The 14,172-nt window shown below is 43.2% G+C and overlaps 1 protein-coding gene across 6 annotated transcripts in view; it reads right to left on the bottom strand.

Annotated features, from left to right (window-relative positions):
• Positions 1 to 2,620: 2,620 nt before the first annotated feature.
• SVIL (supervillin) overlaps positions 2,621 to 14,172 on the bottom strand; it is a 103,194-nt gene continuing 91,642 nt past the window's right edge. For all 6 annotated transcript variants that reach the window (XM_070428737.1, XM_070428748.1, XM_070428766.1 and 3 more), the window contains 5 exons: positions 11,981 to 12,136; positions 10,436 to 10,579; positions 8,839 to 8,963; positions 6,581 to 6,736; positions 2,621 to 6,481 (listed from right to left, as the gene is read on the bottom strand). In XM_070428737.1, coding sequence (XP_070284838.1) covers positions 6,395 to 6,481; positions 6,581 to 6,736; positions 8,839 to 8,963; positions 10,436 to 10,579; positions 11,981 to 12,136 — 668 coding nt within the window. In that variant the 3' untranslated portion in view covers positions 2,621 to 6,394. The remainder of the gene's footprint in view (positions 6,482 to 6,580; positions 6,737 to 8,838; positions 8,964 to 10,435; positions 10,580 to 11,980; positions 12,137 to 14,172) is intronic.

Here is a 14,172-nt window from a genome sequence, read left to right as displayed (position 1 = left end):
TGAGCTTGCATTCATTTCTACTCCTGGGACTTTCTTTTCAATGTTAGCAGCACGATATAAAAGCTCAATAGAGGACCAGCTCATTATTAGAAATGAGGCATGCTGGTCTGTTCATCTTTCTTCCTTATGCACCTGCAAGGATCAACATTATGCCCTGTATATTCAAATGGTGAAACCTGTGGGCTATTTCCACACAAGTTCAACACTCACAGCATATCCAGGGTCCTGATTATAGGCACACAAAATCTCTGGTGTTTTCCCCTTACAAATTCATCTTTCTGATCTAACTCCTGGAGTACATCTATTGTAGGTCGTCTAAAGAGCCCTAACATCTTTTCTCTGGTGCAGAAAGAACAAATGTATGCAATGCAATGCTTTTATTCTTTCAAAGTAAAATAGGAAGGTTTCTTTGGATCAAATGACACACCAATATAGTCAACTTTACATTATTTGCATTTGAATCATTACCTTGATCTCTGACTTGTTATTGTCCCCTTGACCCCTATCCACTATCCTGCTGTCCAGAAAGGCTATGTATGGAGGCCTGCTTTGAAAATTATGGCCCTTAACGCTGGACCTGATATAAAGAAAGGCCTGTAAAAACGTATCTCCAACCCTCTTTCTGGGCCCAGGAGAGATGCTGCCCAACCTGTGAGAAATGTGGACAGCCCCGGGGGTTGGGGGAGGTCGGTGATTTAGCCTCCACACTGTCCCACGTGACCTCAGGACCTCACACACACAACACACACACAGATAAATACCCAAGGACTGGTGTCTGAGCCCTACTAACAGGAAAATTAAGATGCTGAAAACAAATCAATTTTTCTCTTCAAAAATATATGAGCATGCATCTCTACATTAGTCGATGTAAAGAAAAATCTAGAACATTAATCCAATTATTGAAGTCCTTGTCTTGGGAAGTGATGACAGAGACACTCTCCTTGATCAAACTTTAGTCAGACTTCTCTGAGCCCGACTAGGCCCTGTGCTTGGGCGTGTCTTTCAAGAGCCCATTTTTAGCGCGAATCTTGTCAAGTACGTTAGGCCAGCTCCCCCACCCTTGACACCTGATCACCCTTCTATCTGGTCAGGGTCCACATCCTGCACCGGTGCCCAGCTGATGTCTGAGCCCCAAGATCTGCCTCAGACAGATCCCTCCTTACCCTCGTCCTGATGTTTCCTCTTACTAATTTTCCATCCACTGACCACCACTCCCTCTGCTCCTTGGCTATAAACTCCCACTTTCCGTTGTCTATTCCTAATTGAACCCAATTTCTTTCCCCTAGAGCAAACCCTCATTGCAGTGGTCCCTATACCTATAGCAATAGCCCTTAATAAAGTCAGCCTTACTGTCTCTTTGTTATTGTTAATCCTCACCTGAGGGTATTTTTTTCCATTGATTTTTAGAGAGAGTAGAAAGGAGGGAGGGAGGGAGAAAGGAAGGGGGAAGGAGAGAGAGAGAGAGAGAGAGAGAGAGAGAGAGAGAGAGAAACATCAATGTGGGAGAGACACATCGATTGGTTGCCTCTTGAATGTGCTCCCACCAGGGCTGGGGATCAAACTTGCAACCCAGGTATGTGCCCTTGACTGGGAATCGAACCCACAACCCTTCAGTGGACAGGTCGATGTTCTAACCACTGACCACACCAGCCAGGGCTCAGCCTTACTGTCTTAACAAGTTTCATGGATAATTATTTCTTTAAGAGCAGCAATATCTATGATTTTCAATTCCTAATTTATTTATCCTTATAATGCTAATGTTTGCATTTTTCACATAGATCAGTGTTATTATTTTTTAAAACAGCTTTCTTGAGGTATAATAAACATGCCATAAAATATGCCTCTGCACAATTCAGTAAGTTTTAGTACTTTTACAGAGTTGTGCAACCATCACCACAATCCAGTTTTAGGACAATTTCCATCTCCCCTAAAAGTTCCCTGCAATCAACCTTCCTTCCCACCTCCACCTCCAGCCACCCTGACCTGCTGTCTGAATAAATTAGCCTTTTCTGGAAACTTCCGCTTATCTATCAGAAATGCATTCTAAGACACCCCCCGCCCCCCACGTGGATGCCTTAGACTGCATATAGCACTGAAGCCTACATATCCTGTTTTTTCCTATATATACTTCTTATGATAAAGTTTAATTTATGAATTAGGCACAGTAAGAGATTAACAACAATAATTAATAATAGAACATTATAACAACCTACTGTAATAAGTTATGTGAATGTGGTCTCTCTCTTCTGATAACCAGTCTGTCCACCAGATGGGTCCTAACTGACTAAGGGTTGGGAAGCATCTATAGCATGGAGCAGGGGTCCTCAAACTATGGCCTACGGGCCACATGCAAATACAAATATTGTATTTGTTCCCATTTTGTTTTTTTACTTCAAAATAAGGTATGTGCAGTGTGCATAGGAATTTGTTCATAGTTTTTTTTAAAACTATAGTCCGGCCCTCCAACGGTCTGAGGGACAGTGAACTGGCCCCCCGTTTAAAAAGTTTGAGGACCCCTGCCATGGAGACACTGGACAAAGGGATGACCCGTGTCCCATGTCCTGGGTGGGACTGCGCAGGTCGGACGGCACAAGATACCATCACACCACTCAGAACTGTGCACAATTTAAAACTTATGTTTATTTCAAGCATTTTCCATTTAATACTTTTGGGCAACAGTTGATCATGGATGGCTGGAACTGCAGAAAGTCAAACCACAGATAAAGGGGGAGGACTGTAAATGGAATAGAATATGTGGCCTTCTGTGTCTGGCTTCTCTCAGTTTTTGAGGCTTATCCATGTGCAGTATGTATCAGTAGTTTGCCCCTTTAACTCAGGGGTGGGAAATGCCTGGCTCGAGCGATGTATGAGGCCTGTGAAATCACTTGGCCTGGCCTTGCCAAGGCATTAGGGGTGAGTGAGTTAATTAAATGTTTGGCTACATTTTTGTTGTTGTTGGTTAATCCTCACCCGAGGATATTTTTTCCATCAATTTTTTTTTTTTTTTTTTTTTTTTAGAGAGAGTGGAAGGGAAGGGGAGAGACAGAGAGAGAAACATTGATGTGAGAGAGATACATCTATTGGTTGCCTCTCGCATGTGCCTGGACCAGGGCGGGGATCAAGCCTACCACCGAGATACTTGCCCTTGGAACCCAGGACCCTTCAGTCTGCTTTAATGGAGCCCAGGACCCTTCAGTCTGCTTTAATCACTGAACAAACCAGCCAGGGTTAGCAGACTAATTTTTAAGTTGATAATTTTGTAGGAACTGCAAATGATGTTATAAATATCGAAGTGGCCCTTGGCAGAAAAAGGTCCCCACCATGTTAACTGTTGGGTAATTTGTTGTACAGTGTACCACATTTTGTTTATCCATTTGTCAGTTGATGGATACGTGGTTGCTTACAGGTTTGGGCTACTATGAATAAGGTGCTGTGAACATTCATACACAAGTCTATGTAGACACAGTGTTACTTTTATAATCAGAAATAAAGAAAAACAACAAAAGTAAAGGACCAAATGGGTTTTCTAAAATGCATCTTTTACCAAAATGGGAGCTCTATGAGTGGGGATGAAGTTCTAAAGTAAGGAGAGAAAGAAGTGGTCTCCTGAGCAGGCTTTCCCTGGCCTGGGCACTGCCCACCAGGAACAAGTAGGTACCACAGTTCCACTACTCTGGAAACTGCTCACATTCAGATGGTTCCTTCCAAGCCTTGGAACACACACTATGTCTCATCTGTCCCACTGCAGCTCTGCTATCAATCCCAACCCAAACATCAGTGCCCCTCTGTAAAGCCCTTCAGCTCAAAAGCATCAAGTCATGGAACCACCAATCGCCTGACTCTGCTGTGTTTAATAAAAGCTCACCAGGGAGGTTTGCTTTCTGAGAGGCTCTGGAGAGCGGCCCGAAGCACTGGTGTGGCGTCCTTGGCCAGGTTGTTCAGATTTAGCAATTCTAGTTTTTAGCCGGGGTCCTTTCCCAGTATGCAAAGGTCAAGTCACAGCTATGAATGGAAAGGGACCAGAAAAACCACCTAAGAGAGGATCTACTTCTGTAAGCAGGAAAGAGACATGGGGACAACACAGAGGCAAAGAGGCAGGAGGTGAACTGGCAATGCAAGATGGGGAGCCCTACTTCTAGAGAAGAGGCAGGAAGCAGACTGACAAACAGCACTGGGGGACAATGTTTAATATAAGTCGACATACACGATTTGAAAGCACTTGGTGGTAATGAATATTGCTGATGACACTTATCTATATCGATGGCAGGCGCTCTAATGGAAGCTCTTATAAGAGTCTTATAGCAACCTGAGTCACTTTCCATGCATATACGGATCCAGGTGACCTCTTTGAACTGACATAGGCAGCCCTGCCTCCCTCTCTTTTTTTTTTTTTTTAGTCCTCACTTGAAGATATGCTTATTGATGAGAGAGAGAGAGAGAGAGAGAGAGAGAGAGAGAGAGAGAGAGAGAGAAATATCTATCAACTGGTTGCCTCTCACATGTGCTCTGATTGGGGATCAAACCCACAGCCTAGGTATGTGCCCTGACCAGAAATTGAGCCTGCAATGTTTTTGGTAAATGGGACAATTCTCCAATCAACTGAGACACCAGGCCGGGGCCCTGCCTCTCTTGTCCACATTCCACTGGTCATCCTACTGGCTCTTTGAGTCCTTCTCTGTTTCCCATTGCTTACTACCCATGGGGCCTATACTCTTGAGCTCCTTTCTCTCCTACATTTATTTCTTTGGAAGAGCCCACTCATTTTGGTTTAATCTATAATTTCTAAGTGTGTGACTCCATTCCTTAATTTTCATCTTTCCTATGCCAGCTACAGTAACAATAATAATAATGCTAGCAGGTACCTAGGATTTGACAATATTTAAGGAGCTTCCACTTGATCCTCACCAAGCATCAGTCCTGTGATGTGGTCAGGAAAGCTGATATTGATTCCTTTCTTTTATTTTTTTAAAGGAAATGTAGGTAGAATACATCAGTGATTGCTCAGTATCACATAGTCTTAAGGTGGTGGGACCAGGAGGGGTTACGGTCCCATGGTGGGAGCACACAGGTAAGTGACCATGTTTAAGGCAAATGCTATCCAATATGTTAAACTTGAACCAAAGCAGGAGCAGGAGCAACTTACAGTAGGTCTATAGAATTTGTTCAAACTATGGACCTAGGATTTTAACAACATATGAGCCTGTGAAGAGTTTTCTGGTTCATTTTTAAGTTCTCTAAATGCTTTATATATTCAATATTTGAAAAGGCACAGAGATCCTGAATTTGAGATGTAGATATAGTTGTAGGTAAAGAGCTTCTGTTAAAGGATGATTTACAAAAATATGCCATTAACGTAGTACTTATAACTAAGTTTATGGGTGGAATATCTGTCTATTTAGTCTTACGACCTTGTATAAAATCTTGCCCTAACCGCAATTAAAAGAGCAAATACTGTTTAATGGTGGACTATTGGTACTAGGTTAACATTTGCAAAAAACATATTTTTCAGAAAGGAACATGCTTAGAATTCAGTGTGAACCAATCAGTTAATTGCTGTGTTTATTCTAAAGCTTTTATTTTGGAGACCTATATTGCAAAATGACATGTTTACTGTTAACAACAGGCATCAGAAATTAAGGGTTTTTTTTATTTCTACTATTTTAGAGTAAAATTGTAGGTAATGTTCCAAACCATCATCAAAAAATGCAGAGCACACTTGTATGTATATAAACTGTACATAAAAACAAGGCACTATACATGTTGAGGAGATATTAAGGTAGAAAGGTGAACTTGCACAGATTCCATGCCAGGATGTGCACATTTTCTGTTTTAGCACCGGAAGCAGCACTCAGAAGAAGTAAGACCTAATGTAATGCTGAAGAAGACGTTTCTGAACACGGTGAAGATACGTAGGTGAAGATACGTATCGGCAGAAGCAACTCCATCTACTTTGACACCTCCCAAAAAATCTTAAAAGTGAATGAATGCATACTGCTTTGTTAAATACATATTTGATTTATATGGTGTTTATATAAATATATATATTTTAGAATCCATAAACTATCAAAATAACACTTTATAAAGAGAACTGCTTAAAACACATCGGCAGCACTGAGCTGGAACAGGGGCAGTGCTGTGGCTCTGCTGAGGAGCGCCGCTGAGCTGCACCGCAGATTTTATTAACATTACCTGCTGAATCGCGGAGAGAGTTCCGAAGAGTTCTCTTAAACATTTACAAAATACACAACTACAGGACTAGCGGTAGAGCTAATAACTTCAGGTTTTGAAATCTCTGCTTAAAAAAAATTTTTAAAAATGCCTGTCCAAAAAAATATCCATTTTCCTGGTCCAATGATATTGAAAGTGACAACAGGTTCCACCAGCATCTCTCCACTCAGAACAGACCTTTGGCTTTCTTCAGGTTCACCTGCTTCCAGGCGGGCAGTGCACTGAATTCCTCTCTTGTCATGTCTAGTGCAAACTGGAAGAATTGAGAGAAATGCCCATGTGCTGAGGAAGAGGCCTCCCGTACCAGCCCAGCATGTGGTTTACCCGCTGGCCTACCTGAAGGGACACTTACCTCAAAGTCCTCATCAGTGAGATAAATCTCCAGCTTTAAAGGGTCAACCCCCTCAGGCAGTGGCCTGGCCAGGAGATCAGCCAGGGGATAAATGGTTTTACAGAGCTTGGCTAACACGTCTTCCACAAGGGTGATCTGATTGGAAACTTCCGTATCCTAGAGAAGAGGAGGGGAAAGAGAAACTCTGTGTCCCATATCTCAACACGCTCTATCACATGCCTGCAGACACACAAGCCTGTCCGATCTGTGTGCCAGCCTGGACACCCTCCCTCAGGGAGAAACAGGGCTCTAAAGTGGAAAGAAATTGTTCAAAGCCCCCCAGTTCTACCAAAGGTCCAACAAATCCTGTCTCAGGGCTGCCTCAGAGAAAAGCTTAGGGAATTTCATTTGAGTGAATTATCATATAAGATTATTAAATTTGAAGTCTAAACACCAGACGCATCCAAAAAATGATGCTTACTGAACAATATTTAAAAATAATTAGCCTTGAAAGGAATCGCACCCTCCCCCTCCTGCAACCCCCAGGCTCTGTTTCTTAATCCACAATAGAAAAAGAAGGGAAGAAAATGCATCTAGAATATGCTGCGGTTGAATCAGGATTTAAAAAAAAATAATATATTTATTTTAAAAATATTTTTATTGATTTCAGAGAAGAAGGGTCAGGGAGGGAGAGAGAGAGAAACATCAATGATGAGCCAGAATCACTGATTGGCTGCCTCCTGCACGCCCCCTACCAGGGATTGAGCCCACAACTCAGCATGTGCCCTTGACCAAAATAGAACCAGGGACCCTTCAGTTTGCAGGCCGATGCTCTATCCACTGAGCCAAACCAGCTAGGGCAGGATTTTTTTTTAAAACCACTGGCCAGCAGTGCAGCAGTATCTGGTATAGACTAGTTGTCAAGAGGCGGGTTTCAGAGACAGCCTGAGGCTAAGACCAGGGGCAAGCTGCTTCCTGTTTCTGTGCCTCAGCTCCTTCATCGGAAAAATGGGGATAATAATATGATTAATCTCAATAGACTGTTGTGGTAATTAAAGGAGAAATCAATGTAAAGTGCTTGGAGCAGTTCCTGCACAGACCAAGCTCTCAGTGAATGTTCATTATTACAACTTGCTGACGTGGGAAGCCAACTGCTCACTGGTCAAAAGCCTGCAGCCTGCACAAGACATGGCACAGTTCCCCACCAGCACCAGTGACGGAGCATGAATACAAAGAATGGCCATGATTTATGGCCTTGAACTTAGACTGCAGCGACAGTGCTCCTATTCCCTAGAGCTTTGAAACTTGGTGGATCGCATAGTTATCTTGAACAGAGCCTTCTCACTGACTATGCCGGACAGCAGGCTGCCTGAGCCCTCCCTGTGTAATGAAGTCCATTTGGCCACAGACAGGGTAGTATTGGCAGTGATGCCTGCACTATGAAAGGCTTCCTCCGTTGTTAAGCAGCAATGAACTTTTCTTGTTTAAATTTATTCAGACCTCCTATAAAATGCACCCATGCCATCTCCACCCTTCCCGGAAAAACAGTTCTCCTACACAGAAAGAAAACCAAAACAGACCTACCAGCCTATTACCCACCAACCCCAAACACTATTGGAACTGCTGTTGCTAGCAATGTTAAAAGCCTCAGAAATTAAGAAATTCAATATAGTTGCAGGAAGCTTCCTTTTTTCTGTGCAGATGGAAATCATAACATTCTGGTTCACAATATGTTTTGGCAATAGAGATTCTGATAAATGCTTCAGGTGCTAATGCCAGGTGGTCTCATAAAAGAATATTAATGAGATAGTGAGCAGTACCTTATCAGGAGTGACTGACAATACATTCATTCACTTAGTTATCTGCATATGTTAATGCATCTCAGAATTATTCTGTATCTCTTTTCATACAAGGTCAATGTCTGAAACACGAGCTTTGTTGTGCCTCATGTGGCCCTTTAGAAGCAACGAATTTTAAGCTAACAGAGTGAAGAGATGTCAGCTTTTATTTGTGGATATTTTTAAAGTAATTAAGTTCACCTTTGCTTTTCAGTTTTTTAATTTGAGTACTATATGTAGAAAATTACCAAAATACTTTAATTGATTTCTCCTTAGGCTTTTCTTCTTCCTAAGCTAATTCTACACAGACTTGTTAACATGTCGTAAATGGAAAGACATGTTCTCACTTTGAAAATGCAATGGGATGCTTCTCCCCATGGGAAAGTCCACCCACAGTCCCACCAGGCAGGACCCACCCTCCCAGGGAAGGGGTGTGCTCACCATTTCTGTGATCTCAGCAATGTCCTCTCTGTGCTCCCAACTGGGAAACATATTAGTGAATGTCAGGGGCTCCAGACCCGCATGGATCAGGTAGGACTTGGGCGGCGGCTTCTTGATATTTTTTCCTGTGGTTACACAGAATGCCAGTGTCAGTTGACCCCGAGTGGGAACGGAGACCCTGTCTTTCTCTGACTTCCCTTGAAACCTTTTCTTATCTGTTTGGATCTCCTGACTTCATGCTTAAAGTCAAAGTTATGAGTATTTCATAACAACACTTGGAAGATGTTTACATAATGTTTGTTTTATACATACAACTTTGCATAGAATTGCATGTACTCCATCTGACTCTATACTGTCTGAACATGACAAAATGTGTCTGGGTCCTTGGACGGGAGAAAGCCTCTCTCCGTGCTTCTGGGTGGGACGCTCTTCTTCCTGCACTCAGTGTAGTACTAATGCAGCATCAAGTTCAATGAGAATTAAACAGCTAATGACAGCATTTCATATGCCATTTTAGCTAAAACGTTTGGTGGGAAGTTTATTAAGTTATTTGTTACTAAAGAACTCTTCAAGAACAGAATCCATTGAATACTTAGTGACACTAAACTAATCAATAAAACCTTTAAAATTCAGGTAAGAAATTATTGACGTCTTCAGTTTATATAAAAGTCCATAAATTTTACATGGACAGTATAATAAAAAACCATGAACTGACTATAGACCTTTCTTTTTGCTATCACACTATAAATAATAATGAATGGTAACAAGGTTGCCATTGGCTTTCCAGCCTGTGGGGGAGCTTTCTACTCCACGACAGTGCGATGCCGTGTGTGGAGAGTGTCATGATTGAGTGCAGAAGGGTTTTAACCAGTCCAGGGCGTTCCACAATGTAGGTGACCCTGATCAACACAGGGGGCTGGGGGTACAAACACCCCATGTGGATAAAAAAAAAATCCACATGTAACTTTTGACTCCCCCAAAACTTAGTTGCCCCTTAATATCCACAGGGTATTGGTGCCAGGATGCCCCACAGATCCCATAATCCATGGATGCTTCAGGCCCCTATTTTAAATAAAATGGTGTAGAACAATGCATGTAGTTGGCATTCTCAGATTTCCAACTATGGATCAAAAATACTTTTTGATCTGCAGTTAGTTAAATTCCTGGATATGAAAACTATGGATTTGGAGGGCCAACTGTATAATTATTGAAAAAAAATCTGGGTATAACTGGGCTTTGCAGCTCAAATCTTGTTGTTCAAGGGTCAACTGTACAGCCTCTAACCTCCAGAGCAACAAGTTAAATGGCTTATAACATAAAAAAGAAAAACGAAATCTCATTCGTGCTGGCAGTTGAGAATACATGAATCTGAAAATTAATAAGCCTCAAAAGTTAAAGGCAAAGAAAACTGGTTTTATCACTGTCTGCCAGGCTTCATCAAGGCTGGCTGGTACATGCAGAAAGGGAAGGCCTGGTCTGGGACGCTGACCAAGTCTGCAGAGAACCAGCTGGGCACTAGCTTCTGAACGATGCTGGTCACCACCCCCCAGGGGTACCTGGCTGGCCCTGGCTCCAGCCCCTTCCTGCAGACGCTCACCTCTGCAGTACTGGAGCACGGTCTCCATGGCGCTCTTTCGATCCGAGGCCCAGCGAATGCGGGCGGAACCGGTGATCTTGTTCTCAATGGGCCACCAGCCTTGCCAGAGGTACACCTCATGGTGATTGTCCACAAGAAAAAGCGCTGTGAGGGCGAGGACAGACCAGACCCTCAGAAGCTCCTTCCAGGCCCCTCTTCCCAGCCTAGCAGGTGCTTCCCTCCAGGCTGCCTCTGTCAGGGGGAGAATCCCCTCGGCTGTACATCCAGGGGGAGGGGAAAGGGCCTCTAGGCAGAGAGGTGGCACTGATGGTGCAGGCGCTTTCCTTCCCTCTCCTCCTCTCTCCTCCAGTTCCTTCTCCCTTGGGTCCTCAACTGCAGACCCAACCAGTGGGCCTCTGGGAGTCCACAGGCTGCTAAGAGTGGAAGGGGTAATGCACATGCCACTCAAGGGGTGTTAGTACCATTTATCTCTTGAGAACATGAACACCTGGAGAGTATTTCATGCTTGCCCTGGGCCTGAGTCCAGCCTGTGTATGACTGCTTCGCAGGTGACGTACATTCATGGTTCTTTTAGAGAGGAATGAGCGCTAAAAATGGTGTTCCTCACTTTTTCTCTTCATCAAACCATCAGCCTGCTCTTACTCCACATGGCATAGGGCCCTCACTTGCTAGGTAAGTTAGCTCTGAGTCCGAGCATACGTTTCAGGATTCTGTAAAAACCATACACTTGAATAGCCAAGTGGAGATTAGTAACCCATCCTGAGCCAGAGGATGAAGGGAGTGGAGAGCAGCCTCCCTTTTTAAAAGATCCTTGCTAATATATCCCACAGTATGACGTGTATACCCATCAAGCTTTTAACATGGTGACCTGGGCTGCCAGTGGTTCCAGGCTCTTGTTATGGGAGAGGGGAGAAGCCACGAGGCAGGGGCGGCCGACCTTGGGCTGGACTGCAGGGAGGGCAGAGAGGTCTATAAACACAGCCCAGCCTGCGGTGACTGTGACTGTCCCAACCAGAACGAGAGCACAGAGGTCCTGCCTTGAGGTGGTGGTCGAGTAGAAACAAACCTCAGCTTGGGCGAGAGCTATGGCTCTGCTGTGCAGCCTTGGTACGGCGGATACTGTTCTTTGCCTAATTCAGCAAATACTCCCAATTTCCTGCCCCTTGGCCACTTGCTTTCCCAGGCTCCCTTGCATCTGGGGTGGCTATGTGACAGAGCTCTAGCCAAAGGGATGTAGGCAGAAGTCTGCTGGGGGCTTCAGGGATAAAAGGGAGAGATGTGGACATGGGGCCCAATACTGCTGTACTCAACCTTTTCCAACAGATGTGTTTGGGCGAGTTAAGTAACCGAGTTTCTTATACATGTGGTGGATGCCACTTTTTTTGGGGGGTAGGTGTGAAGATTAAATGAGATGATATAAAAAAATGTTCTAGCAGAGTACTTGGCAAATAAAAACTGCCTAATAAGTGAAAAGGGGAAATGGAAAGGCTTTTTGGAAGGTGTATTTTCTGCTGCTCCCATGACCACTGCCCTCTGGGGCCGTACCTGGCTGCGGTGCACTATACAGATCTTCCTGCAGGAAGGGCATGGAATTGACCACAGAGGGGGCTCGGGCAGGATACATGAATTCCGTGGCCAAGAAATCTCCAGAAGAACTGCTGAGGATGAACAGGCGGGGTGTGAAGTTAAAATTTCCAGGATCTTGGAAAGAAAAGAGAACAAAGCTAAAGACAAAATATGTACCAAAGTAAATTTCAGAGGGATTGGAGAATTCATGTAAAACACAAAATAATAACGGAATTAGTATAAAAGTAGGTAGGATTTATCTGCACTTGGAGGTGGAGAGGCTGTTTTAATTATAATTGCAAAAGAAGTAATCAAAGGAGAAAAGATTTATGCACTGACAACATAAAAAAAAATATTGCATTGCAAAAATACCCCCAAACCAACAAAGAAAATGAAAAGGCAAGTAAAAATGGAAAATAAGGAAATTTAATATCCTTAGTATACCAAGGAATTTAGTGAAAAGATAAATATCTCAGTGAAAATGTGCAAAAAAGCACAAATAAAACATTCATCAAAGTAGAAATACAAATGGCTGAATAATTCATATAGAAATTGTTTAACAGTACTCCTAATTTACAATAATAAGTGAAAACAATGTTTAGACAACATTTCCCCCCATCAATGTTGGCAAAGGTGGGAAAGGTCATGTACTGCGTCAGTGACTGTGCTGGGAAAGAGACTTTTGTACACTGCTGGTGAATGAACCTTGGCGCAAATGTTCTGTGGGTACACTTGGTGATATGGATATAGTTGAACACAGCAATTTCATATCTAGGAATTTACCTTAACTAGGAATGAATGCAGATCATTATTTTAAAAATTATTTACAACTCTATACTAATAAAAGGGCAATATGCTAATTAGATTGGATAGACAGGATGTCTTCCAGATGTCCTTCCAGACAAAGCCACAGTGGTGGTGGCCGAGGCAGAGGCAGTTAAGGGCGATCAGGCAGGTAGGCAGGCAGTGGAGAGCAGTTAAGGGCAATCAGGCCAGCAGGGGAGAGTGGTTAGGGGCGATCAAGCTGGCAGGGGAACAGTTAGGAGCATCAGGCAGGCAGGCAGAGGGGTCAGGGGCGATCAGGCAGGCAGGCAGGCAGAGTGGTTAGGGGTGATCAGGCAGGAAGCAGGTGAGCGGTTAGGAGCCAGCGGTCCCAGATTAGAGAAGGTGCAGGCCAGGCTGAGGGACACCCCCCCCCCCCCCCATGCACAGATTTCATGCACCGGGCCTCTAGTATTTATATAATAGAGAAAAATTGGAAACCAAACTCAGCTTTCCAACTCTAAGAGCCAGGTTAAGTAGAAAATGTCATATATGTGAGAACATTCATGGTATGCCCTGCAGACATTAAAGTCTAAATATTAACAACTTGGGAAACTGTTGACAAAAATCTAAAAAGAGAAACCAGCTTACAAACAATATGTATAATGCTATCCAAATTTATTTATTTTTTTGCTAATCCTCACCTGAGGACATTTTTGCATTGATTTTCAGAGAGAGTGGAAAGTAGGGGGACAGACAGAGAGAAACTTCAATGTGAGAGAGAAACATCATTTGGCTGCCTCTAGCATGTGCCCCAACTATGACCGGGGATCAAGCCTGTAACCGAGGAACATGCCCTTGACCAGAATCGAAACCGGGACCCTTCAGTTTGTGGGCCGATGATCTATCCACTGAGCAAACCAGCTAGGGCTGCTATCTAAATTTTCTTTTCCCTTTTTTTCTTTTTATCCTCACCTGAGGAAATGTTTTTATTGACTTGAGAGAGAGAGAGAGAGAGAGAGAGAGAGATCTATGAGAGAGAGAAGAAACATCAATTTTTTGCCTCGGCTACGTGCCCCGACCAGGGATGGATATGTGTCCTGACTGGGAATCGAACTCACAACTTTTTGGTGTAAGGGACGATGCTCCAACTAACTGAGCCACACCGGCCAGAGCAAATTTTATTAAAAAAATATATATGTACATATAATAGAGAAATGTGAATTCTGGTTATCTTTGAGATGTGATTATAAGTGTCTTATTTTCTTTTTTACTTCTCTGTATTTTCAAACATTCTCCATCAATATTCATTATGTAAAAAACTATGTAAAAATTTATAAAAATTGAGAGGTAGTATAATAGAGGGATTATGTGTACAGTCCATTTTTGTCCAATCTTGGGAAAGTTGA

This window comes from Myotis yumanensis, unplaced genomic scaffold, assembly GCF_028538775.1.
Source record: "Myotis yumanensis isolate MYYU_CA2020_CCGP unplaced genomic scaffold, mMyoYum1.0.hap1 SCAF_1, whole genome shotgun sequence".
NCBI classification, from domain to species: Eukaryota; Metazoa; Chordata; class Mammalia; order Chiroptera; family Vespertilionidae; genus Myotis; species Myotis yumanensis.
The sequence above is the reverse complement of the archived record's forward strand: the minus strand, read 5'-3'. Positions and strand labels throughout refer to the sequence as shown.